At 51.4% G+C, this 27,957-nt stretch overlaps 1 protein-coding gene across 8 annotated transcripts; it reads right to left on the reverse strand.

Moving 5' to 3' along the window:
• Positions 1–758: 758 nt before the first annotated feature.
• Dazap1 (DAZ associated protein 1) lies at positions 759–27,821 on the reverse strand. Of its 8 annotated transcripts, none has more exons than XM_026413928.2 (12): positions 27,599–27,821; positions 18,707–18,747; positions 17,851–18,017; positions 17,505–17,570; positions 15,267–15,374; positions 13,844–13,892; positions 10,266–10,348; positions 7,427–7,580; positions 6,087–6,116; positions 5,683–5,823; positions 3,189–3,365; positions 759–1,123 (listed from the first exon to the last, which is right to left on the reverse strand). In XM_026413928.2, exons 1-12 carry the CDS (start codon positions 27,625–27,627, stop codon positions 951–953), a joined length of 1,218 nt encoding a protein of 405 aa, XP_026269713.1. In that variant the 5' UTR covers positions 27,628–27,821; the 3' UTR covers positions 759–950. The 8 variants fall into 8 exon arrangements, with proteins under 8 accessions (XP_026269713.1, XP_026269712.1, XP_026269711.1 ...); XM_026413927.2 differs by having other exon boundaries at positions 759–1,126; XM_026413926.2 differs by having other exon boundaries at positions 15,267–15,377.
• Positions 27,822–27,957: the final 136 nt, after the last annotated feature.

Here is a 27,957-nt window from a genome sequence, read left to right on the forward strand (position 1 = left end):
AAATCCCTGCGTCAGGCCTCTCTGCCCCCCAAGTCCACAAGGAGGCCAGAAGCTGGGGCCCAGGCCAAGGGCTCGTCTGGGCTCCAGATCTTTCCCGGATGGGGAAGGAGGCGCAGGCGATGGAGAAAGAAAGCACACGACCTGGGTTTCTAATCCAAACGCACTTCTCTTTATTCAAACCAGGGTCAAACTGGTCAGTGGGAAACACCCTAAAGCCATGTGCCAAGGAGGTGGGCTTCCTGCAAGACCGTGCCTGCTGCACAGGGTCCAGGCTGCGGAAGTCAGTGCTGCCACGCGGCCAGCCAAGAGTGACCCACCTCCACAGTGCACTGCAGATGCTACCAGGCAGGCCGGCCGACAAAAGCAAGGAGTAAACAAAAAACAAAACACACTCAGTAGATTTCTTTAGCTCCCAGAGTTTCTGGACCAACAAGTCCCAACCCCCAAGCCAGGAGCAAGGGGACCTAAAAACACCCCCCTCCCACCAGTGCCGACCGAACCCTGTTTTTAAATTAAAAAATAAGCCAATATACATCGTAGAAAATTTTCTCTTAAAAATCTCACAATTTGTAAATGTATATTTTTTCTTTAACATAAAAGTTTACAATATACGGTAAAACAAAAGGCTCAGGAAAATAATTTCAAAAAAAAAAAAAAACAAAAAACAAAAACAAAAACAAAAAAAAAAAGAAGAAGAAGAAGAAGAAAAAGAAACCTGAAGTTTTTAATTAAAGCTGAAGACATTTTTTTAAACCCTGTTGTTGAACCAGTGACTTTTTTTTTATTGTGCTGATGGGTCAGAGAAAGAAATATATTTAAAAACTTCAGTCCAGTCACCCACAGCCAGCTCCGAAGCCTCTGCCCTCCCCCCTCCCCCCCAGGTTGTGATTGTCACAGTCCACGAGTCTCCAATCCTGGTCTCGGCCGGGGCGGGTTGTGTGGCGCTGCGGTTAGCGTCGGTAGGGGTGGAATCCTTGCACGTTGTGGTTCTGACCTCGCCCAAAGCCACTGCCACCGGCGGGGGGGCCCCCCGACCCTGGCACTGAGGGGCCCCCGTAGGAAGGGGGCTGCTGGCTGGGGTCGGAGAAGCCCTGTCCAAAGCCGCTCAAGTCCTGCCCGTAACCTGCTGGGGGAGAGAGGGTGTCAGCTCAAGATGCACAGCCCAGCCTGCTTGCTCTGCTTCTGAGCAACTCTGCTCCATTTTCTGAGGAAGGGTGATGATGTCTGGGCCTTGGAGCCCACGGGCACCAGTGGAGACTTGACCCAGGTGGGGCCACCCCGGCAGGGACCCAAAACCTGGGAATTTTTATCTTTCAAGACCATGTGAGCAGGACCCACACAAGAGAGAAAAGCAGCTTTCAGATCCTTCGTGGGTCTGGTGATCCACCCCATTTCTACCTTGGCCCCATCCCCACATACCTGGAAGTCAGGGGGCAGGTGTGTGTCTAACTGGTTTGGGACACACCTGGAGACCCAGGACTACTACAGTTTGCTTACACATGCTGCACATGGTCTCCAGGACTTAAAACACAGGATAGGCCTATGGTGCAGAGCATAGCCCTCACCTCCCTCATGGTAACCCTCACCACACCTGTGAGGCTGTCCCCACATCCCACGCCCACACGGTCCTCCCTTCAGGGCAGCCAGGAACTCCAAGCTACAGTCTAACTTGGCAGTGTTTAAGCCTCAACAAGAGCCAGACACACCTACACTATTGGCCTCAGGGGTGTAGGAGGTTCTTCTGGGAAAAGGGATGCACACCATCCTCAAGCGGACAGAGATGGGCCCTGCTCCTGCCCACCCCACCATAAACTTTGAAGACCCATCCAGGCCCTCTGGGTTCCCAAACGGGTACACATGGACACAGGTGGGCCCTCTGGCTCTGGGTGCTCCTGGGGCCAGCTGTGCTCAGTTGAGATCCTCAAACTGGCAAGGGGCCCGTCCCAGAGGGCACCTCCAAGTATCCACCCCCGCCCAGGATGGCAAAGGAAGCCATGTCTGCTTCCCAGGTGCAGGCAGGTGGGAGGACCGTGTAGAAAGAGGCGGCACCTACCTAGGCCACATCACTGCTCAGCCTGACCATAAGAGTGTAAACAAAGAATAGGCCCGAAGCCCGACAGGTCTCGAGAATAGGTACCCAGGCCTGGCGAGAGACGAGACCAGGGTGACTAACCCACTGCGGCCAGGCAAGGAGCGAGCGGCAGACACGCACACTTGCACACCCCGCGGGCGCTTCGTGCTCCCCCTGCAGCTGTGACACATCAGGGCCTTGTGGTGGGCCAAGAACCAGCGCTGTCGGGGGGTGGGGTGTGTGGGGGTTAGTGAATGCAGGCCAGGGCCTGGGCCCTCCAGAGTCATTCAAGATGGGCCAGTGCCTCAGACAAGACGGCTCTGGCTCAGTCCAGGCTGAGAGAAGCAGGGCTGGAGGGAGCACCTTTTCAGGTGCCCTAGAAGCCAGGGCCTGCCTTCCTCAGGATGTGAGCTTAGACACCTTGGGACAGGGAGGCCCACATTCTTGGGATCCAACCGTGCAAATGTCCCTTGAGGAGCCAATGATGAGCAGAGCTCCCTCCACAAGGGTCACGGTACCAAACAAGGCTGGTCTTGGCACTGAGCTCATGCAGGGTGAGAGTGAGAAAAGCACAGACCAAGTCCTGTCTTGACCCAGTGTCCTCCCCTGAAGCCACCCACAGGAGTGACAAGCCGTGGAGTCCACCACAATGCCTCTGTCTAAGCCAGGGCTTGCTATTGACTCAAGCCTGCTCCTGGAATGGGGTCTAGCCTGCAGGGTACCTAATGACACACCAGAAACAAATAATCATGGGGCAGAGGGCCTGGATAGCCCTGACTAATGACCTCTAGCGAGGACACAGGAGAGCCTCAAGCCCGGACAATGATCACAACATCCACACCATCTTTCTGTGACCTGAGGAGGCACCTCCCCCTGACCCAGTCACAGCCTCTGGTTGCCAAAAGTACAGGCCCTGACCGCCTGCCGTGGGACCACCACCTTTCTTGACAGGTTCCCCCCTAAGTTCCGCTAGGCCCCCGTTGCTGCCACCAGTTTTCCAGCAGCCTCTGCACACTGGCTATCTGCCCTGCTGCTGCTTCCTCCAGAGTGTGCTGGTGGGAAACACATGGAGGGAAGAAGACTGGCACAGGGCTGGGGGGACGCGCAGACCACTCACCATACTGACTGTAGGGGAAGTCTGGCTGGGCTGCTGGGGGTTTGCTCATGTCTGGGGCGGCCTGAGATGGAGGTGGTGGGAAGGCCAGTGGAGCTGCCCCAGGAGTGGCAGGAGGAGGAGGGACCCCAGGAGGGGCAAACTGATCCGGTGGTGGAGGTGGAGGCCCATAGCCAAAACCTGCAGACAGAGGAGAGAGCAAGGCACAAGACACGGGGTAAGGCCACAGGGTCAGCTGGATGGAGACCCACAGACCAGCCCCACAGGAGCTGCAAGATGGGATTTCCATCTAAAACCTACAGAAGGGACTATGGATCCTTGCTCCTGGGACATGACCCTAAGGAAACAATAACTGTCGAGGTGATATGGTGTGACCACAGGACAGAGTACTAGGCAGGAATCCAAGCAGCGAGGAATTCCACTGCAGATCTTTCTTTAGAAACAGCTGGACACAGCTTTGGGAAGGTAAGTCATCTGAGCTGTCTCAAAGGTAGGGGCCAATGGCAAGTTTTCAGAACAGAGCAAAGGGGTGGAAATGTGGCTCAGTGGTATAGTGCCTGCCTCACATGGACAAGGGCCTAGGTCCAACCCTCAGAGCACCAAGAAAAAAAGGGGGAAGGGTACTAGAGAGGACTACCATCCCACACCCTGATGCTGGGCTTCAGACCACCCAATACTTCCTTTCTTTAATTTCTTGGTACCAGGAATTGAACACAGACGTGTTCAACCACTGGGCCACAGTGCTAGCCTTTTTTTCCTTCTTTTTTTTTTTTTTTTTTTTGTGGTGCTGAGGATTGAACCCAGGGCCTTGTGCATACAAGGCAAGAACTCTACCAACTGAGCTATATCCCCAGCCCTTTTTATGTTGAGACAAACCCTCACTAAGTTGTGCAGGGTCTCGCTAATTTGCTGAGACTGGCCTTGAACTTGAGATCCTCCTGCCTCAGCTTCCCAAGGCACTGGGATTACAGGAGTGTGCTACCATGCCCAGTTTAGACTACCCAATTCCTGTCATTAAAAATAAGTTAGATTACTGTACATCAAGAATTGACAAATCGGGGCTGGGGATGTGGCTCAAGCGGTAGCGCGCTCGCCTGGCATGCGTGCGGCCTGGGTTCGATCCTCAGCACCACATACAGACAAAGATGTTGTGTCCGCCGAGAACTGAAAAATAAATATTAAAATTCTCTCTCTCTCTCTCTCTCTGTTTCTCTCTTCTTTAAAAAAAAAAAAAAAAGAATTGACAAATCTTTTTCTAACGGCTAAACTGTAGCATTGAACTATCCAACCTGGGACCTGGCCACATGTGGCCTCTGATTCCCCACAAGATGTGAGTGGTCCAAACTGAAATATATCCCAAGTATGTAACACACCTTATAAAGGACTCAACACAAAAATCAAGATTATAGGGCTGGGGATGTGGCTCAAGCGGTAGCGTGCTCGCCTGGCATGCGTGCAGCCCCGGTTCGATCCTCATTACCACATACAAACAAAGATGTTGTGTCCGCCGAAAACTAAAAAATAAATATTAAAAAATTAAAAAAAAAAAAAATCAGATTATAGAACATTCATGCTGGATGACAAGGTCAGATAAGGTGACATAATCTGAGAAATAGGTGCTAGAAAATCCAGTTGTCTAGGGGGCCTGAGTGCCCTTCTTTGGAAGGTGCCAAGTCACCATATCTAGAGAACATGAGCAAAGTGCTCTAACATTCTAGGCATAGCGACTGATTTTACACCTACAGCTTTGATTTAAAAAGCCAAGTATATGGAAAAATCAATTAAGAACTAAAGTTTGGAGCTGGAGATGTGGCTCAAGTAGTAGCACGCTGGCCTGTCATGCGAGGCACTGGGTTCGATCCTCAGCACCACATAAAAATAAATAAATATATTGTGTCCACCTAAAACAAACAAAAAAAATTAAAAAAATAAATAAAAAATAAAAGAAAGAAAGAACTAAAATTTTATACCTCAAATACACCTCACTACTGTTTTTTTTTTTTTTGTTTTTAAACCAGGTGTATGAACCCAGGGATGCTTTACCACTCAGCCACACCCCAGCCTTTAAAAAATTTTTTTTGAGGCAGAGTGTGGATAAATTGCTGAGGCTAGCTTTGAATTCACAATCTTCTTGCTTCAGCTTCCTGAGTTGCTGGGATTACAGGAGTGTGTCACTGTGCCCAGCTTCCCTCACTTCTAAATAAAGAAGAATGGAGGAAGTCCAGACACCTCACCTCCCGAGAAATGAAGAATGAGAGCAAGGGTGCAGGGTGCAAGGTGCAAGGCTCAGTTTCTGTATGAACCCGAGCTCCGTCAGTGCCAGGAGTGGGTTCAAGGCAATTGGAAACCACCTGTGCAGTCTCTGTGCTTCACACCCAAACAGGGACTGGGGGCAAGTGTCATGGCCAATGTCCACATGAAGCACAGGCCTAGTCAGCTCCAGCGCCAGCTATGATGGGAGAGAGAGCCCTCCCCAGGGGGCCCAGCCAAAACTTACTGAACTGTGGTGGGGCACCATAGCCTTGTGGGAAGCCCTGAGGAGGGGGGAAGCCGCCAGGAGGGGTAGACACGATGTAGGAGGTGAACGGAGGGGGCGGTGGGGGGGCTCCTCTTCCCGCAGGGGGTGGTCCGTAGCCACCTGGAACACACAATGCAGGGTGAAGGGCAAAGAGTGTCAGACACAAACCCCTGGCCACAGCCCAGACCCAGGCCTGCCAGGGCCTGTAGCGGGCCCCTCCCCTTCTTCCTCACCAGGAGAGGAAGTAAAAGAAATGATCTCAAGGGCCAGAGAGACACTGACAACGGCTTTACCGGCCATAGACAAGACCAGACGTGAGCTCTGAGAGTCGGCCTAGGATTTCGGATTCTGCTCTTTCCCTTTCTCTAAAAACAAGGACTCACCAATTGCCTGTCCTGCTGGCACCCACATTCCTAGATGAGAAAACAGAAGAGAAGGGTTGGTGCCGAGTCCTCCCAGTATTTTGATGCCAAGAAGTTGCCACGAGCAAGCGCCACCAACTGGGGCTGACCCCCGGCCCCACCTGAGGCTCAGAGCCCAGGGACATGGGTGGCACCAGGTGAAGCCTGTCTCCTGGGTCTTCAACACAGGCCCCTGATCAGTATGCCTCCCAAGTGCCTCTCCACTGGCACCCTACCACCTGGTGGCAGTCTCCTAACTGGGTACATACCTCCATGGCCTCTGAGCCTTGGGGAACACAGGGACAGTCCCCATGGCAGTCTGCATGACTGGGCATAAAAAAATGGTTTCCCTGGCTGGGCTGGGGCTCAGTGGTAGAGCACACCCAAGGCCTGGGTTCCATCCCCAGTACCACACATGTGTCTCTCTCTCTCTCTCCCTCTCACACACACACACACACACACACACACACACACACACACACACAAGAAAAGAGAAAATAAAGAAAGAAAAAGAAAAGCGTGCCTATTCCATCTCATTTCCAATAGGGAGAATTCTCAAAGAAACCCTCAGGCTCAAGGTGTGGAGGAGACCACACAGAATCCTGATACCATGGCTCAGAGAACAAAGTCCCCCAGGCAGGCATGTGTAAGCTCACTTGCTCAACACCTCCTGTACACTATCGGCAGCACCAGCTACTGGTGGGCCCTGAAGTGGAGGGCACACAGCTTGGCGGAGGTGAGAGCAAATGCACAGACCCAAGTCTGGCAGGTTTTCATGGTGCCCCTGGAAGTGCTGCCCAACTGCCATATTGCAGGCAGCAGAGAACTCTTCACATCAAGTAGGCCACATCTGACCCTCTGACTGCCCACTCAGATCCACCACAGTCCTTCCTACACCCTTGCACATGGGCAACAAGACAAGGAATCTCAAAACAGATACTCCAAAGAAGGAAGACCCACTTGCCCAAACTGCAAGCAGCACCTAAGGCACAGTCAACCACACCACCGAGGGTTAGGAAGATGGCAGAGCCTTTTGTGCCCTCTGGACCATGACTATACCTATGTCTGCACCTCGGCAGGGCTTCTGAAACAGCTGCTCAGAACAAGTGGCACTGACAGTGAGTGGGGCAGGGGGAGCTCTCCCACTTTGGCAAGGCCTGCCAGTGCCCAGAGAGTAATGCTGCTCTCGTCCCACAGCTCTGCCCATCAGGTAGTTGCATGAAGCCAAGGCCCAGGGGACCCATAGCCCTCCAAGCAACGTAATAGCAGCCAGTTGATCCTTGAGCCCAGGTCTGGTCCCTCCAGGGCCCTCAGAGCCTTACCTTGCGGGCCGTATCCTTGTTGCCACGTGGGCGGGGGCTGGCCTGCCCAGCCGTTCGCGGCATTGGGCACGACACGGCTCCCCCACTGGCTGGCACCTGGCTGTCCGGGCGCTTGGCTTTTGCTGTCCCGAGGCTCGGCCCGTTTAACTTCCACCTAAACAAACCAAGCTGTGGTTTAGGGAGAAGCTACAGCCCAGCGCCCCTTCCCTTCAGACACACCCTCAGTAACTTACAACTACACTTAGCATCTTACGACTTAAGACTAAGTACTTAACTATAAACCTTATTTAGGCCAGTACTTTTTTTTCTTAATTTTTTTTCCTTTTTAATTTTTTTTTGTTTAAAAAAATGTTTCTCAGGTACAACAGATACAACTGTAAAGACAGCCTGTGCCCCACCCGCTATGAACAGCAGAAGGAGCCAGGAACCCTCAGGAGATCTGTGTACGCAGAAGTATCTCACTCCAGCTAAGACAGTAGCACCTCCCTCGACAGGACAATAAGGGACCAGCACATGCCCAGCCCTGTCATGGGCCCAACTGGCCACGAGGGCCTCTTAGAGCCCACCCCATTGCAACTTTAGCGCATACCTGAGAAACACAATTGGTTTTGACTTAAATTTTTATTTAAAATGTCTAATGGAAGATAAAGACTTACCTTCCCCAGGCTAATGCTTAAAGAATCTCAATTAACTCAAAGGAATGTCAGAGGGAATGGATGTGATAAGAGAATCTTACATTACATCTAACAAAAAAAGTAAACAAACATGCAATAAAATGGACATTTGAATCAGTAAGCAATCTTCATACTGTGTTAGGCAGCAACCCAGACCTCTCCCCAGAACTGGCTGGAGCCACAGCCTCTGAAACAAGGACAAGGGGCTAGAACAGCGTGAGCTAACTGTGCTTGACCTAGTTTTTCTGAGCACAGGGGCTGACCTGCTTCATGCATCTTTTAAAATATGGGCAGACCGACAATAGCAAAAACACCCCCCCCCCAATTCCAGGGCTGCCTCAGCTCTCAGGATCCCAAATCTTTCTTATTTTTATGATAAATTTTAATAATAATGAAGAGACAATGAGTCCACCTTGAGGGTTTCAGTCTGGAGGGATAAGCATTATGCCTTCAGAATTCCTTCAGAGATAACAAACAGGAAGCGCAGCAGAGGCACAAAGTCCCCCCACCTGCCCACCGCCCCAAGGACACTCTGTGTGATGGGAACAGATCCTGTTAGCTCAAGGCAAGGCAATGACAGGGCCACCCGGCAGCTTCAAAAGACTCAAGTTAATGAGTCTTCACACGTGCTCCTTATGGGAATTTGATTCCTGCTACAGAGCAAAGCAGTCCTTGTCATTCAAAAAACTCCTTTACCCTTTCCTATCAGAACAAGGGATGCCGTCACCTGGCACTTGGGCTTTAATTACCTTGTGCATCCCAAACTCTTTACAAATGGAAAGCCCCACCAAGGGTTCAATGGTGACCAGTGAAGGTCAGAGATGGCAACCTGGACTCCTGTGCAACCATCTAGCTTGTAAAATGAGTACCACCAAGGTCACCGCAGCCAAGTCATACAGGGCTGGGGGGAACCCAGGGGAGGTGCCTGGGGACCGAACAGGGACATGTACTGAGCTGCCCTTCCTGCCCTACATATCAAGGCTATACTTTCTCCAAATTCTCAATGTCACAGGACCTTAAAACACTGCACGCAGAATCCTTTAAAACTTTTCACAGCAGTCATGCCCCTTGCAATCTGCATGCCAATTTAAAACTAAAAGCTGCAAGAAATGTCAGAACAAGGTTTGTCTCCTTCTTTAGTTAGGTCCAAATGGAATCCATGAAGTCTGCAACCAAAGCTAAGTCACTGGGAACACAAAAACAACCACTCACTCCTCTGTTGCTAACCAAGGCTCTGGAAGGGAGACTTCAGAATGGGCAGGGCAGAAACCCCCAGAGGTGACTGTGGTCTCACCTGGGGGCAGAACCTGAGAGAGTAGGAGCTATGCAGCATGAAAGGCCACATCAGAACCACAGGCCAGGAGGCCTGGCATCACAAGGAGTAGGCTTTCCAAGCACCAAGACAATCCTGTAAAGATGCAGGCCCCTGAGCCTTTATGAGCCCTGAGAAGCCCACTCCATGTCACAGGAGTCCTACCAGGTATTCTCAGAAAGCACTAAAGGTCCTGGTTAACCATGGTGAGAGGCCACTCTGACACCACCCAATGAGGACTGGCTGTGCAACAGAATGCTGGGGGCCCTGCGTCCTGTCCCTGCTCGGCTGTGGCAGCAACACAGTATGAAGATGAAACAACCAGAGGTCACTTGACTGCACGGTGGTTAAATAAGTACTATCGAGAGCATGTGGCTGGTCCCGGAGTTTCACAGTAAGTGACCCAATTTAAAAAACCAATCCTTCATGATGTTTTCATGTTTCTTTCAGTTTTAAGTGGAACCTCGGATCTCAGAGGCCCTTGCTCATCACATTACAGGTCAGCATTACACAAAGGGGGTTGGGGCAGACATCTGAAGGAGTGGTCGCTGAAACCAAGCCTGAGGCAACACTGCGATCTCACTGGAGGCCAGCCCAAACACATCAGGGTGCTCCCATCCCCAGTACCACCCAGGCCGCCCAGTGAAGGGGCTCCAGGAGCGAAGCCAGATGGCCACCCTGCTCAGGAAGCATGAGGCCCCATGGTAGAACCAGGTCCAACTTCACAGTCAGCAATCTCAGATGAACTTGTCCGATCCTCTTTTCTACTAAGGAATTTTCCTTTCCAGTGAAATCCCTCAGTTGCCTAAGACTTGGTTTGGTCTTAAGGTAAAATAAAACTACAACTACACACTTTTTTGCCCATGATGTCGTGAAAATGCATGTTGACAGCCTGGTCCACTGATTGTTCGTCCTCGAAAGTAATAAATCCAAAACCTAGCCAACGACGAAGAGTGAATCAAGGTAGCAGGGTGTTGTGACACAAAACAGGATGATGAACAGTATTAGGGAGGGACCAAGGGATCGGCCCAGGGTTTCAGCTAAGCCCCGTGTAGAGAAGCTACAGCCAAGGGCCACGGCTCCCAAGGGAGCCATCGACCCTACAGAGTGGACAGACAGCGACGTCTGCACTCTGCACCAGCTGACTGAGGTCTCCACCCGACACTGGGCGGGCTGAGTAGACGCAGGCTCTGTGTCAGGCACACTCTGGGGAGGAGAGGCACATCTCAGAGAGCCTCAGCCAGTGAGGCAAACAGACCCCTGTCGTCCAAGGCCTAGGCCACTATCCTGGCTCTCGTCCATGAAGACGACTGTGAGCTGCCCCTGCGAGAGGGGAGACCTCATCAGGAACCCACCTCAGTCAAGGGTGTGCGCGTGGGTGCATTTCTGCTTTTCTGAAACCCAGGATTCTCCCCCTTGGCTTGCAATTTGCTTTGCAGCTAGTGCTGACAGCAGCCATATATCGTTCTAAAGCGTTAAACAAAGTACAGAATCTACCACAGTGAGTGCCTCACTAAGCTTATCCAACACTGTTGGGTAAGCCCAAGGAGTCCTACCAGAGGTAACATATGTATGTTTATATGCATATATGTATACAGGTAAATAAATAGGTAATACACAAAGATACAGGCCACAACGGGTTCCAGCAGGTCAAATTCTGCTGTCAGCAGCAAGAGCAAGAGGCACCATGTAATCAAAAAAGAAAATTTTAAAGGAAAACAAAACAAAAAAAAAAAAAAAAAAACAATTTAGCATTTCCCAAACACAAGAAAGTGGCAGTATAAACGAAGTTTGGTTGGTCTGGGGTGAGCACAGCCACCCAGCTAATAGAGTGTGTCTCCTCTTCTATGGGTAGGAGTGACCAGAGTCTCCTGTCTGGTCTGAGTAGAATGAGACCGCAGAGCACATTGACCTCCGAGGCGGCCTGATGAGCACTACTACCTCCCGATGGCCTGGTACTTGGGCACTGAGAAGTGAGCAGCAAACTGCTACCCAAAGACCTCAGAAGAACAAAGATGGACAAGGGAAAGCCAAGAACCAGGTTGATAGAGGCTGTCATCTACGCCAGGGTCACAGGGCTGCTACAGAGCATCGAATGGCAGAGGGACAGCGTGATACAGGCAGCACTGTGCACCAGGAGAGAGGCACGAGCTGGTGGAGAAGGGACACAGGGTTTGAGCAGGCAAGGGGCCTGGTAAGGAGCAACTGTGGACAGGGCTTCTCAAGCTTATGGACTGTGGTGCTGGAGCACTAGGTAGAGAAGTTCTAAGCAAAAACTGTGGGTTGGAAGAGGAGGGAAATGGGGAAGAAATGGCAGCTCAGGAATTGGAGGTGAAAAAGACCACAGCAAAGGAACCAGGTTCGGGAGTCTTCTGATTTGCCCTATGTGTGCACCCGGGGAATCTGAGCATGACTATTCGCACCCGCACGCACCTACAGGGGTCAGGACACAACAGGAGAGGAGAGAAAGTGAAACCATGAGGGCAAAGCACACAGGAGGGAGCACAGGTTGGAAAGGAAAAAAACCCAAGAACAAAGGGAATGTGAGGTGAGCGGATGCAGCAGGCTGGAGCGAGTGTGAGGCCAGAAGTCAGGAACATGGGGAGGGCCAAGTGGGGACCACTGCGCAGCAGCAGGAATTTTCACACCAGGAGATGGTGTGTTGGGAACACAGGGACGGTCTCGCATACCGGGACATACATGTCCACTATTTTAAGTAAACCGAGACAAGGAACAGGGAGAAGGGAGAATGGAAGGGAGGCAGACTAGTTCTTAAAAAGATTCAGCAAAGCCAAGAAGACAGGGACTTGCTGTCTGGGAGGACCTGCTAACTTGCCCTCTGATAATCTGGCAACCCCAGGGACAATTCCCAAGCCTGATGGCTGAGTGAGGCAGGAAACATGGGTCCCATGCCAGCCAGAAGCTTCCTCAATGTCAGACCCTGTTGCCTCCCACCAGCTGGGCTCAGCGACCCTAGCTACTTCCAATCCTGATCGGACAAGCACAGTCAGAGCAGGCGGACAGCTCTGCACAGCTGCATTGGGACCAGGAGCACCCAAGAGCAGCCCTCAGATTCCCAAGCACTGGAGGTTCACAAGATCAGAGGCGATATTTGGAACACAACATAGGTGAGGAACGGCATATTAGAAAGTTGACATTTTCTCAAACATCAGGAGTGTCTGAAGCCACAGGGCTGGCTCGGTCCGTGTACAGTACAAGAGGCGGTGGGCCGTGGGTAGGGAGCCCAGAGCAGGCTTTCTAGGAACGATCTGTCTGTCAAGAGGCGGCAGCGGGACAGAAACACACTGAAACTTCGTTTACACCCCACTGGAGCAAAGCCGCTCCCTCCTCTGACTGCGGGACGGGCCTGTACCTGTGTGATATAATTTAGCACCTGGAGAAGAGAAATCTAAAGAGATATCGTTAATCACAAACAATTCACAGAGAGAAAAGGAAAACAGCTTACTTAACATTACTGTACTTTACTATGAAACACTTAAGTACATCGCTAAGCACATATGTCTACGTTAAATTAAGACTTAACAGCTTAATCACCAAGTGAGCAACACGTTCCTTAACCATGGATAAGAGGAGGATGGAGGTTCAAATGGCAAACTATTCTCCAGCATGGCGGGCACATGCTGCGGGCTAGAGCCGCTTGGCTCTAAGGGGTTGCCTCCGCCTGACCTCAGGCAGATGGTGCGTGAGGGGACGTGTGACATGGAGCCACTGCGCAGACCTTGAACTGGCAGGTCTGCTCACGCGGCTAGTCCAAAAGCAGCTGATGAACCAAAAACATGGGCAGCAACAAATAGCAGCAGCCACAAAAAAAGAAAAAAAAAAGGCGGGGGGATGAAAGTGGGCACCCTCACCCACTCAGACCAGCGCAGACATACAGGTGTGGGAAGCTTGGGGAAGGATGCAGGAGGGCATGAGGCAGCGCCTCACCCCTCCTCCCACCTGCCCCTCTGGCTGAAGGGATAAAAACGAGGGGGTGGGAGAAAAGCATGGGATGGACAGAGGGAAGCCCGGATTCCAAGCTGAGCTGGGTGGGTACAGCTGGCACATGAGTGGGACTGGCCACACTGGTGAGGATGGGATGACACAAGTGTGAGAGAGAAGCTCAGTCTGCAGAACCACACTCCTCCAGGAGACATTTAAAACAGAAACCACATCAAAATTCATGTCAGGTCATAAAAACTTCACAAGAACGAGCCAAAAACAATGTGTGATGTCTGACCTTGGGAAGCACAGACAGGCTGAATGGAGCTGCGCAGGGGAGAGCCTACATTTTAGCGGTTAGGTCTCCAATTTGTCCTTACTGAGCAATGTTCCCTACAACCGCCACCTAGCCTGTGTCTAAGGGGGTGAGATAGTTTGCCATCTGAGGGGGAAGGGGCACAGGTCAGGACAAACTAGATTAGCCGTTACCTCGAGGCCTCTGCTTTTCTGCATCATAGATCATAACCACCTCGGTGACCTGGAGAGGAAGAGAGCAAAGTGAGGTGCAGGTACTATTTCTCTTTCTAGTAAGAGCCCCAAGCTTCAACTTTTGTGAACACCACGCTTGAGCTTGGGAAATTTTAGGGCCAAGATAAGCTTTATAGGGTCTAGTGTATGAGAGCCCAATGTTGATGGGGTGGACAGAACAAACTGCTTTGGCCCCAAGGTCCTGGGAAGGCACAGGGACACCAGCCACCAGGCTCAGCCCACTGCCTAACAAAGTGTTTGCAGAGAAAGGTGAGGCGACCACAATCCCAACTGCATGTCCTAGCAGGGGATGTGACCTAGGAGAGTCCACAGGTACCCTTCCACTCATATTTGAGGGAAGTGAGGCTTAGTCAGGTGAAGTAAGCTTGGACCTCATCATTACAGGCAGCTGTGGGCTCCAGGATTCAGACAGCAGCACCCAGTAGGCCATGGCTCTGTACTCTGCCCCTTCCCAGTACTCCTTCCTCCCTGGCCCAGCCTGCAGCACCCTTAGGAACACCTGATAAACAGACTGCAACCAGAGCTCACAGGGCAGTCAAAAGCTGATCCGCCGGCCAAGTCCATACACCTCACTCCAAACAGAGCTGTGTCCCACTGCGGGCCCTCCCCAGTGTCAAGTCCCAGGGCTGGCTGAACATCTCATAGGCTGCTCCACCAGGGCACTGAGTTCCCTGCATGACTTCTCAAAATCTAAATTTCCAAAGGAATTCTCAAGGATTTCAGTCTTTCCCAGAAAAACCACTTAGGGGTAGCTTTGCCATCAGAGAAAACATCAAGGAGGAAATGGTTAAAACACCTGTGATGCCAGAGAGGCCTGGAGGATAAGTGAGCTTGCTTCCAGACTGCTGGGCTGTTTTGTTGATGCAGGACCCAGGAAAGCACCTCACCAGACCAGCCCACTGTACCTGAAAGCTGCTTCCTCACGGGCACCTGGTCTTGGGCCTCGGGGAGGGGAAGATGCTAACCTCAGTGTGGACCTGGTCTAGGGCCATCCCTCCAGCAACCAAGGGGCAGCATGACTTCTTGGGCACAGCTGGCTCCACAGCCAAGCCAAACACCATCCTCTTCACTACCATTATCTGATGCTTCAAACCATGATGGTCACAAGACAATCAGAAGGGCAATCGTGAAGTCCGTCTAATTTAGCACTTGCTGGAAAAGTCACAGGAACATTCTGCTGGATCTCAAATGATCATAAAGAGAAAGGCTGGGTCTTGTTTTTTTTTTTTTTTTTTTCGGGGGGGAGTGGGGGGGTGGGGATGGAGGACATGGGAATGTGCAGCAGATCCTCCAACTTTAAGGAGGCCAAGGATGGGAAGCACCTGCTGGGACCAGCCAGCACACTGAGGCACAAGGAACTTACCACTCCAAATTTCTTGAAGTATTCCCTGAGCTCTGTCTCACCACAGTTGTGAGGAATTCCACCAACGAAGATCTTGTTTGATTTACTGTTATCGCTCCGGGGTCCTTTCTGCTGTGTTGAGGAGGAAAAGGGGATTAGTTTGTGGTAGGACTTCAAACACTTCCCATTAGTTAGGTGTGACATCATCTTTGCATCTGTCCTAAGAGTCAGCTGAAAGCCAGACCAAACACACTCTAAAAATCCAAAGAGTCAAAAGAACACAAAACACTGGGGCTGGGACTGGGGCTCAGTGGTGGAGTGCTTGCCTAGCATGAGCAAGGCTCCGGGTTTAATCCTCAGCACCACGTAAAACTAAATAAATAAAGGTTAAAAAAAAAAAAAAAAAAAAAAAGAACACAAAAAATTGAGCTGAGATGACCCACTTCTCTGGACATACATGGAGACAATAGTCATGGCATTTCTGTAAGGCTGTATTTCAGGTAAGTGTGAACACAGCACACGTTACGTCCCACCTCAGCTATTCTAAACGACAACAGCCACAACCATTAAAAACTCTGCAAGCCCGACTTGATGGTGCATGCTTGTTGTCCGCGCTAGACAGAGGCAGGAGGGTGGCTCGAGCTGAGGAGTTCAAGACCAGCCTGGGTAATATAGTGAGACCTTGTCTCGAAAACTCCCACAGCTCTGCAATGCAAAGCTAGAGATTTTGAAGGAGTGAGGAGAAGGCAGCTTTGAGGATCATAGATAAGTCAGCTGAGAAGCAACTGCAAGATATCTGCTCCTTCTTCCTGCCCCTCTGTTTCCAATCCCGACTTCCTTTCCCTATCCAAGGACATCATGTTTTATGTTGCCCCAACTGCTTTGGATTAAGAGACCAGACTTTGGGGAATGAGAGTTCACTGCCATGATGGGTGATAGTTTCATGGGTGCACAGGTCAGTCAAGTCATCAAGTTACGCAGTTTATTACATGCCTGATACATCTTATAAAATGGCTAAGAGACTAAAATGTCTTAACTAGGGCTCAGTGGTAAAGCACTCACTTAGCAAGTGTGAGGCACTGGGTTCAATCCTCAGCACCACATAAAAATAAATAAATAGAATAAAGTATTATGTTTTTAAAAAAAGACTTAACTAATAACCAGACAGAACATAACCCTTGATTGGACTTCAGGAGACAAGAGACATTTGTGAAGCAATTCTGGAAACAGGAGTACAGACCAGACACACGACATCCTTAGGTGTGGCAACGGTGAGGGTGGGGGATCTGACTTTAGGAGGACACACCACTAGTTAGGAGGGATACATGTAGTCAGACATAGCCATAAATACACATAAATATTTGGCAAAATTTAACAGCTGATGAATCTAGTGGGATATTTAGATATTCACTGTACTAGTCTTCCAATTTTCCTGTACTTAAAAAATTTGAAATATAACTTTGGAAAAAAAAATTTTGCAAGGGTCTAAGGTCTCATCCTCCATAGCAGCTAGAATACTGCTAGAAAAGCAGATTCTCAGGCTCCACCCAGCCCTCTGACCAGGGGCACCTGGAGGGGTCAGCTCAGTGCTATCCAGAACTCTCTATAAAGACAGGAGTGCTCTCCATCTGCATTGCCCCATGAAGTTCTAGTGATGCAACTGCTGGGCCAGGCAAAGGCAGTATGTATGCTGGCAAAACCCAAAAACAACTAAACACCACTCGAGGATGATAACTGTACCTGAGCAACAGGGACCACAGTTCATGAGAAACTCTTCACCACAGGATGGGGTTTTAAGTTCAGTTGACCACCATCCTCCCTTACCCATGATCACTTAAGACCATTTAGAATTTTCTTGGTTACAAGATAAAATGCAGTACAGGCTAAAACTGGGAAATTATCAATTGCTCCAGGGTCATCTAGAAGACCTCTACTGCTCTCCTGCTTAATGAGCAACACCACCAGAGGAAAACATATTTTCCCTTTAAATCTGCCCAAAGTACACACAAGGAGGCCAGGCGCTGAGGGACACGCTGCAATCCCAGTGACTCGGGAGGCTAAGGCAGGAGGGTTGCAGGTTCAAGGTCAGTCTCAGCAACTTAGTAAGGCCCTAAAGCAACTTTGCAAGACCCTGTCTCAAAATAAAATAAAAATGCCTATGGGTGCAGCTCAGTGGCAAAGCATGCCTGGGTTCAACTCCCAGTTTAAAAAAAAAACAAAAACCATTCACAAGGAGGCTTCCCAACCCCAGCCTCTTACCCATCCTTCCTTTGGCCGTGTTCGCTCTGGCTGCATTCCCCGAGGAGTGCATGGCTTCGGGTCGATCTGTAGGGAGTTACAAACCAGCCCATTGTGAACACAGGCTACTTTCTCTAGAAAAGAAGTTGTTTCCAACAGCAGCCAGCTTCACGGCACACTGGCCCACGCAGGCCACCCAATTGGCCCAATCCTCCAACAGCTAGTCCAAATACCAAGGTCCAACCCCTTTAAATCCAGCCCACATTAAAAGACTCTAAAATAAACATCAGTCAAAGTTCAGTCACAGAGTTAAGCTGAAGGAATGGCAAACAAAAGACAGGGCAGGAAAGAATGAGAAGACACTTACATTCCGGCCGTCCAGGGTGTGTGGTCTGCTGGCCAGCACTGTCCCCACACAGTTTGGGTCTTTAAATTTGACAAATCCAAAACCACGAGACTGGTTGGTTGTTTTATCTTTCATGATAACACAGTCAACAACTTCTCCATATTGGGAAAAGTAGCTGCGCAGAGTCTCTGCTCAGAGATTGGGAACAAAAACACAAACACACACAAACCAGGGCATTAAGCAAACACATCTAACGGTTGGAGGGTGCACATGCACACTCACTTGCTCCCTTCCAGTTCATCGGCCTTACCTGAACAAGTCTGGGATGAGCAACACATGAACTGGCTTAGCAACTAACTGCTGAGGGGAGGAAGAGGGCCCAGAAGAGGTACATGGAGATGGGCAAGGGAAATTCTGCACGACAGATGCATTACATCCTCATAAATTAGAAAAGGGACAAATGACCATAGTAATAGCAGATAGCTCTGTTCTGCTTCATAGGAATAAGAGAGCAAAGCTTAAGGGGATGCAAACATGACAACATTTAAGTGACAACCAGCAACCCAGGAATGCTGACTAGATTCTGAACACAGTGACTGCCCTAGCAAAACCCTAGACCTCTACCCCACAGTGAATAGTTCTGACTCCACAACCTTCTTGTGGCTTGCAACTGTGGGCCACAGTCTTCCTGTGGCTCTGACCAAAAAGATCAAGACCAATTTAACAGATTCAAAGGGAACACCACTATCTCTGCCCCTAGACAGCTCCCAGTCAAATGTCTCCTGCCCAGAAACCCAGACAATGTCCAAGGACTTCAACAAATCCCAGGCAGTAGCAAGAGATGAGGTCAGGGAGCCTCATAGTCTGCAGCACCTACCTTGGGTCGTGCTCCAGTCAAGGCCGCCCACAAAGAGCTTCCTGCAATTCAACAGAAAATGTTCAGGATCAACTTGACTCTCAGCTCAGGATTGTTCCCATCCCACCATGCCAAGAATGTAATTCAAACAAGGAGTATTGCAAATGGGCTCATATATGTCCCCTCTGGAGCATACATAGCTACAGCTTTGTCCACACTGTTCAGACATGAGCAATGATTCCAACTTGTAACATAGGTGTGTCAAAGAACCCACTGACTACATGAAATCATGCTACTTCCAAGTGGGGCTTAGAAATTCCAGCATCTGCAAATATTTTATAATCAGGAAAAGGAATTAAGGAATCTAGATTTGATTTTTTTTGGGGGGGGGTAACTAGGGATTGAACTCAGGGGCACTAGACCACTGAGCCACATCCCCAACCCTATTTTGTATTTTATGTAGAGTCAGGGTCTCACTGAGTTGCTTAGTGTCTCGCCACTGCAGAGGCTGGCTTTGAACTCGCAATCCTCCTGCCTCAGCATCCCCAAGCCTCTGGAATTACAGGTGATTTTAACTGGAAAAGAAACTGACACGTAAGATATTTGTCCCACCAAGCCTCTGAATTACAGTTGAGGGTGTGGATTCCGTGCTGGAGCCCTATACCCACATCCCCACCTCAAGGCAGCCTTTTTGGATAGATGAAGGGGGCTTTCATGAAGAATCCCATCTCCAAGGTCTCAGCTTTCCCAGTTCTCAAGGGTCTGGTAGGACCCAGGTTGAACAGAAGCAGCCAGGGGCAAATGCCCTGAAGGCCTGGGTGGAGCCAAGGCTGTGCTTATCTTCTGTTGCCCAGAGCACCCACTGGGCACAGCTGAGACACACAAGGGGCCTCAGAGCTCACCTGCCTATGGGGCCTAAAGATTCCGCCAAACTCAGGGGGCAGGCCAGGTGAACCAGCTATAGCTTGCATGTCCTGCCCATTACATCAGGAAAAGGAACACACACTCATCAGGTCCTTCATCTGAGCCTCAGCTGTGCCAACCCCATCATCACCCTCCCAACAAGACCATCTTCAGAGACCAGAGCACCCTTCAGGCTTAGGGTCACCACCTGAGACACAAGAAATCTTTGGGCATCACTAAAAATGCCAGACCATCATACTACACTGGGCTCTTCTCAACCCCCCCACCTTGGCACTCTAGTACTGGGGGTTGAACCACTAACTATACCCCTAATACTTTTCCTTTTTTATACCTTTATTTGTTTATTTTCATGTGATGCGGGGGGGGGGGGGGCGCTCACGCATGCTAGGCAAGCACTCTACCACTGAGCCCAACCCTACCACCAGAAAGGTACAAACCACCATTTTCTTTATTTAAAAAATATTTATTTATTTTCAGTTGTAGTTAGGAACAATACCTTTATTTTTTATATGTGGTGCTGAGGATCGAACCCAGGGCCTTGCATGTGCTAGGCGAGCGCTCTACCACTGAGCTACAACCCCAGCCCCAAACCACCATTTTCAAAGTGCCAATAAGCAAGCCCTGCATTGGCCAGACTAGTTTAAGCTCTAAGCCTCATTTAAATTCCAAATCCAAAACTTAGGTATTAAGGGTGAAAGGCTAGACAGGCCATTATCATCACAGCTGACACAACCGGAATAGAACCTGCAGATCACATAAATGTGCCTCAAGATGGCACTCTACTTTGGGAAACAGGACACCTCGTGGTGTCCAAACCTTTCTAAACATTTTTTATTTTGAGGTAGGATCTCATTAGGTTGCCTAGACTGTCTTCAAACTGCAGATCCTACTGCTTCAGCCTCCCAAGTGGCCAGGATGACAAGTGTGCCCAGTCATACCCGACTTTGAGACAAGACTCTTCCCCAGTGAGCAATGTCCCATCAGCCATCAAGGGAGCTTAGAGCCAAAAGGAAGCTTCCTCTGACAGCTCCTGACAGCTGCCCCAGGAGCAACCCTTGCAAGGCGGATGATGCACCCATCACTGCTCAATCCCATGACCATGACCCTCTGTAAATGCCAGCTTCCCTTTGTCAGCCCTTCTGTCAAGGATTGTTCCTACTCTTTTCCTCCAAGGAAAAGTAATTTAGATTTAGTGTGAAAAACAATTCCCCATCACCAGAAAGGTACCCACCACCATCTTCAAAGTGCCAATAAGCAAGCCCTGTGTTGCCCAGTTCTTGCATGGGGGGATGAGAAGTGCAAGGATGCAGAACCTTCCTGGAGACAGATCTGTAAAGACATGTTCCAGGGGAGATGTGCTGATCAAGCAGCCACAGGAGGCTCAGGTTTAGGCCTCATTAACTTAAAACCATGAGTATCCTACACACCTTGGAATGGGGCCAGAGAGTGCTGAGGTGAGGCCAGGCCAAGCAGGCAGACAGCAGGCCTCTTTGTGCCTCACTCCCCACAGACCAAGGGCAGGCCTGTGGTAGGCCATAGGTGAGAAGGCTAGTGACATCCACAGAAACCAAATCAAAGCAAATCCCACCTTACCAAAAAATACCAGTCTTTATTTAGCACAGTCTCCAAGCAAAACAATGAGGGGAGAGGCAGGTGTCCTCCTCCAAGCAACTCAATCTTTGCCAGGGCTGCCACTGCCAGGACAGAACTGGCCAGACTAGTTTAAGCTCTAAGCCTCATTTAAATTCCAAATCCAAAACTTAGGTATTAAGGGTGAAAGGCTAGACAGGCCATTATCATCACAGCTGACACAACCGGAATAGAACCTGCAGATCACATAAATGTGCCTCAAGATGGCACTCTACTTTGGGAAACAGGACACCTCGTGGTGTCCACAGAAAGAAGAATCAGGTCTCTGGCTTACTCTCAAAATATTAAAAAACAAACAAACAAACAAAAAAAACAAAACAACAGTGTTAGGGGGAGACTACAGCAAAACTATCATGTGCAGATATGGAGCCATTGCTAGCCAGTGGCTGGGCAGAGTACATCATGGGAATTTTTGTTACTATGTTGGTAATTTCTCTGTAAGCCTGAAGTGATATACAATTACAAGTTAGGAAAACTTTCATTACTGAGGAAATGATGTAATTTAAGTTTTTTCTGAAACAGTCTCATCACTCATGAAATCTGACAGACAGTAAGCACTCTACGCTACTTGCTGAGGGGAAGAAAATTCGCCTGTGTGTGAAAACCTTGTGTGTTTCTTTCCTTTACTCCTGCTTGGAAGGGGACAGCAGGTAAGGGGACACATTCCCCCAGTCAACAGGGGGAAGGTTCTAGAAGGTCCCAGGAAGAAGGCCGCATCTCCTCAGTTACAGGGGTCAGCTCTAGGAATCTGGCACAAAGTCCTAAACTCTGAACCTTGGTTTTTTTTTTTTTTCCCCCCTTTTTTTCAATCAATAAAATAAGAAAGCCCCTGGCAGCCAACCCACCAGGAGTGAGCAAGAAGCCAAGAGGAGTTCAAGGCAAAGACTCAGAAGGTTCTCTTAACCAGGATCAGCTCACTTAGGGGCCAAGACACTTCTTTGCATTAATCGGTAGCCCAGGTGCTTCTGTGCCCAGCTTGCTCACACTATGCCTCCCCCAGCACAGTGTGGCTAGAAGGTGTGAAATAAAGGATTAGCACAAAGCTCTGCTCCCAGGCTCTGTCTCTGCAGGGCTCATGGGTAGGGGTCATTACCCAACAATGGCACCTCTCATATGGCTTCTCATGTGGCCCAGAGCCAGGAGGACTGCCAGTTCCACTTGTCCAAACCAATGTATTCTGTGACATGCAAGCATCGTACCCAGGTTCAGATCCAGTCCAAAGCCCACCAGCTGGGCTGGGGATATAGCTCAGTTGGTAGAGTGCTTGCCTTGCATGCACAAGGCCCTGGGTTCCATCCCCAGCCCCATTTAAAAAAAAAAAAAAAAAAAAAAAAAGCCTAAGGTCCCAAATCCCACTGGCTCTGTGCATGCTCAACGTTGAGTGTTAGCCCAAGTCTGCAGATGGCTTCAATCTGGAAGGGGCTCTGCAGAAGTGGCCTGCCTGCTAAAACAAAAACCTGTCTGAGGAGGACTTCTCAGCTTCTGCTATGTGCTTTAGGGCAACCACAAGGTATTTATGCCAGAAAATAAATCTCAAAGGGCTTCCCCTGGTCCTGGATAACCACAGAGTGCTATGGCCTTCTGGCGGGCTTCAGGATCCAGCAAGCAGCCTCACAGGTAGCAGTCAGCAGGCAGATGACCTCAAGCAGGGCATTTGAGCCATCAACTGACTTGACTGGCCCAGTCTCCGTCACAGTCACTGGTTCTTCTTGGACTTAGTTCACAGGGCAAGAAGAAGAAGGCCAGGACCAATCTCGACTGTTTGTAATGAGGACTTTTTCTTCTCAAGAACAAACAAGCCAGGAGTGGTGGCACACACCTGTAAGTCCAGCCCCAGCGGCTGGGGAGGCTGAGGCAGGAGGATCGCAAGTTCAAAGCCAGCCTCAGCAATAGCGAGGCACTAAGCAACTCAATGAGACCCTGTCTCTAAATAAAATACAAAATAAGACTGGGGATGTGGGGCTGGGGATGTGGCTCAAGCGGTATAGCGCTCGCCTGGCATGCGTGAGGCCCGAGTTCGATCCTCAGCACCACATACCAACAAAGACGTTGTGTCCGCCGAGAACTAAAAAATAAATAATAAAAATTCTCTCTCTCTCTCTCTCTCTCTCTCCTCTCTCACTCTCTCTTAAAAAAAAAAAAAAAAAAAAGACTTGGGATGTGGCTCAGTGGTTGAGTGCCCCTGAGTTCAATCCCAGGTACCCCTCCCCACCAAAAAAAAAAAAAAAAAAAAACCATAAACAAACAGAGCCTATGTGTGGAATTTCTAGCTTCTTCAGATGAGGGCCTCCTAGGCCTAATCTCCAGGAGTTTTGTCTTCCCTTAAACCATGACCTCCACAATCACCTTGGGTCCTTATTCTCCTAAAGGGAAGGACGCAGACCCTGAAAAGGCATACATTCCTGCCCAACCTTGGGAAACCACAAGGGCCAGATGGGAACCCACATCACAGTCCCCATGTGAATTGTGAGCCTGTGGTCCATTCCCAGTTCAGCTCCTCCCCTTGACAGCAGGGAACGTGACACAGGAGAAGCCCCACAACTTCACAGGCAGTGACATGCTGCTCATGAACAGCCTCTACATGCCCTCATCCCCAGTTTATTGGTGACATCCACACCCTATCCCTCAAGATCATTTGTGTCCCACCTTCCCAGACATTCCAGGATCCTCCTGATCCAAACAAAGTCAATAAGCATGTTTGTTAAGGGCTGGGATGTGACTGTGATGGTGCTCAGAGGTAGTGATTGCCTAGCATGTCCAAGGCCCTGGGTTCATCCTTCGCACTGCCAAAAAAAAAAGACTAAAGCAAAGTACTTGTCAAGGAGGTGGCCTCCTGCCTAAAGCACCATTCACATCAATTATAGTGAATGACATGGTAAAGTGGCACAACTGCTTGTAGCACCTTCCAAAGGAACAGTTGTGCCACAGGACTGGGCCTGCCCGGGACAAAAGGTCTTACACACAGAGACAACAAAGTTGCAACATGGGAGAACAGTGGGGCCCAGCCCACATGCATTCTCTGTGCCACCAGGACAGTGGAAGGGCCTGGGACTCCCCATCTGGCCAGTCCATTCCCTGGGTGACCCTAAGCCAAATTCCCACACCTCATGAGCTTCAATCTCTCTGGCAAAAGGAAGGGTTAGCATCAAGACCACTGTGTTCCCAGGAGGTGTGGAGAGCACGGAGTTACTAGCCCTCGTCAGGGGTGACAGCGCTAGCTCTGCAGATGGCCTACTAAACCTCTGAAATCAAATGCAAGTTAAAAACACATTCCAAATTTGTGGCCAATTTTGCAGGACTTAGACCAGCCCAACACAGGAAATTAGTCCTAAATCCACACAGAACAAATGAAGGCACACACTGGAATCAGGCTACAAGGAGTAAGACTGTGCTTACTCTGGCAACACCCCCCACCCCCCAAAAAAAGCTAGAGCAATAGAGAAGGTCAGCAGAGTCGCTGCTTGCAGGGATGACTTCAAAATGCAGGAAGCATTAAGATAATCCCCAACTGTGGGCTCTCACTTTGAGCAATTCTGTCCCCAGGAGACACTGGGCCCTACATTGGGACATGTGTGGTTGTTCCAACAAGGAATGGGTGCCAGAGATGCTCCTCAGCACTCTGCAGTGCCCTGGACACCCCACAATACCCAGGGGGAAACCTTCCTCAGAGTAACTTCTAACATGTAAGAAAAGCCCCTAAAGGGCTGTCTGTGCTCCCCACACACTAGATTCTAAACATTCGAAGAACAGCCTCCTTTTCAAATCATGGCTTCCTCTGATTCAACCTGTCCTGCTCTTGCTCACAGGGAGCAAGCACTGGGTCCAGTTGGGAGCACAACTCTTGGGTGTCTACTTTCCAAAGCCATTCCAATAAATTATTTCAGAAGAACCCAAGCCCTTTGTGTGTGGACCACTCCACAGCAGCACTGCTTCTGCTGTGGTTAGAGTGCATCCCCCAAAGTCACTAAAATTAGACAGGTGATCCCTAGTGCAAGAGCTGAGAGGTGGGACCCTTCAGGATGGTTCTGCATCCCAGGACAGAGCCGTCCTGACTGGATTCCCAACCCTTAGCACAGGATTGAGTCTGACCTAAAGGATAAGTTCAGTCCCTCCCCTCTCTCCCATGTGCCTCTGTCACACATGATACCACATGAAGGCCCTCACTCATCATGGGCCCTTAATCTAAAACTTTCAGCCTCTAGAACTGGAAGAAATCAAACTTTGTTCTTTATCAACTGCCAAGTCTCAGAAACTCTGTCATAGCAGCACAAAACAGACTCAGAGACCCTCCTTAACACCCAGCTTCAGCAGCTGCCCATCCTCCCTGTCCAGCTGCAGCCTAGCAGGCCAGTGTACCCACACCAAATTCCAAGGTCTTTTACACTATCTGTGACTTTCCTTCCTCTGTGACTCTTTCTTCAAAGGTCTCCAGTGTCCCTTTCTTGTGATTCTGAGTAGTTCAGATAGTGACAAACACATGACATAAAATCTTCCACAACTTCCTTCCCTCCAGTTTCATGACAGTCTGTCACTTTGAAGGTTGGCAGGACTAAGTGGTCTGTGCACCTGAGGTGACAATTCAAAACCTTTTTGTCCACCTGCAATGTAGGCATGGGCCTCCCCAATACCTGGGAACAATGATCAGACACCAGTCACCCATCAGCCACTCATGATGAGACTCTAGAAAACAATGCTCCTTGTAATCCTGTGTTTCAGAATTTTAATGGGAGGGACCTAAACCAAGGCTAGGATGACTTCCCAGAGCCAGGCAGAGCAGGGCATCCTAGGCTCAGACCTTCCCACCCAGGCTTCTTAGCTTCACACTCCCCCACTTGGTGCTCAGGCCTCAGAAGCATGGCACTTCAGCACCTCTAGGAAGGGATGGGGAGTGGCCCACATGAAACTCCTCACTCCTTCCTGCTGCAGGAGCCAGTCCTTAGGCTGTGAGAATCAGGATGCAGACAACGCTAAGTAAACTCTGGGTGCCTCACTCTACTTCTACTGCACCAGGCTGCTCACAGACAAACTAACCTCTTCCTTCAAAGACTCAAACCCGTAATCCCAGGGAGGTCAAGGCAGGAGGATCTCAAGTTGGAAGGCAGCCAGGCAACTTAGCAAGGCCCTGTCTTGGGGAGACCCAGTCCGCGGATGTGGCTCACTGGCAGAACACCTCTGGGCTCAATCCACGAAAGTGGAACTGACAGAAGGATGATCCCTTGCCAGCCTTCCCAGACAGCGATCCCAGGTGTGAGCACACGAGGGGACGGGGTCCTGAGGCCAACCCCTGCCGAGGGGCACTGCCAAGTCTCAGGCCAGAAGCATGCATGTCAGAGCGACATGAGTGGCTCCTGTCCACCCCACCTCAGGGGCCTGGAGGCCACAGCAGGGGTGAGTTCTGAGGGAAGTGCATGTCACTGGACACTTCGGATACACCCTGCCACCTGCTTAAAAAGCCAGACCTGCTTCACCCTGAGCGTGGCACTGCCACCTTCGCCCCCAGTCGGCAGCAGGAGCCTCCCTAGGCCGCACACCGGGGTCGCTAAGCGCCGGGCGGACCCTGGCAACCGAGCCCTCCTGCAGAGCAGCAGAAATTCCCGGTTCTCGGCGACTTCCAAGTTCAGGGCTGCGACGCGGCTCCAAGGCCCGCGGAGCTGGGTGACACGCACACCCCTCCCAAGTCCCGACCACGCGTGGGGAGGGAACCAGGCCGAGGTCCCAAGTCCCCGAGGTCCCTCCGTACTCCGCGGGCTCCCGGCTGCCAGCCGCTGCGGGCCGCGGCCTCGGCGCGGCCATCCATCGGCAGCCTCGGGGCCGGCCGCGAGGAGCCTCCGCGGCGGCCCCCTCCCGGCTCCCGGCGGCACTGGCCACGCGACCAGGCCGAAGCCGGCGGGCGCCTCAGCAGGGCGGCCGCGGCGAGCCCAGGCGCTCCGCCCGAGGCCGGGGTCCGGCGCCTCACGCCGCCCCGGCCGAGCCCGCCCCGCGGCGCCCAGGCCTCCCCGCCATGTGCGCCGACCCCAGTTCCGGCGCGGGCCGGGGACACCCGAGCCCCTCAAGGCACCGCGTAGGGTCCCCCCGGCCGAAACGCCGACGAGGCGCGGCGGGCGCGCCCGGGACGTCCGCCCGTCCCCCGGGCCCCCTCGAGGCGCCCGCACGCCGGCTCCGCCCCGGCCTGCGGCCCCCGGCGCCGGGCAGCCCGCGCCCGCGTCCGCCCCCCGGCCGGCGTGACCTTGACGGGCCGGCCCCCCGCCCGGCCCGCCCCGGGGGCGGCGTCTCGGGGCCGGCGGCGGGGCGGGGGCGCGGGCCCGGGGCGGCGGCGCAGGCTGGCCCGCCCGTCCTCACCCGATCTCGTCGGCTCCCGAGTTGTTCATGGCGGCGGCGGCGCTCGGCGTCCCCGGGCCTCCTGGCTCGCTCCCGCCTCCGGAAGGTCACCCGCTCCGTCGCCCTCCCCACAGCCGCGGCCCGGATCTGCGCAACGGCGGCGGCGGCGGCGGCGGCGGCGGCTACTGCCTCCTCCCCTCAGCGCCAACGGTCACCGCGCGTCCCCGCGCCGCCGCGCCGCCGCCCTGCGCACGCCCGGGCGCGCTCCCGCACGGGGCCTCCGAGGGCGGGGCCAGGGGTGCGCCGCGCGTGCGTGCGGGCCGCACGAGGGCCTGCGCCGGCGCAGTCTTAGTCGACGCTCGTCACACTTCCTCTTCTGC

The sequence above is a fragment of the Urocitellus parryii genome, chromosome 3, assembly GCF_045843805.1.
Source record: "Urocitellus parryii isolate mUroPar1 chromosome 3, mUroPar1.hap1, whole genome shotgun sequence".
In the NCBI taxonomy this organism is placed as follows: Eukaryota; Metazoa; Chordata; class Mammalia; order Rodentia; family Sciuridae; genus Urocitellus; species Urocitellus parryii.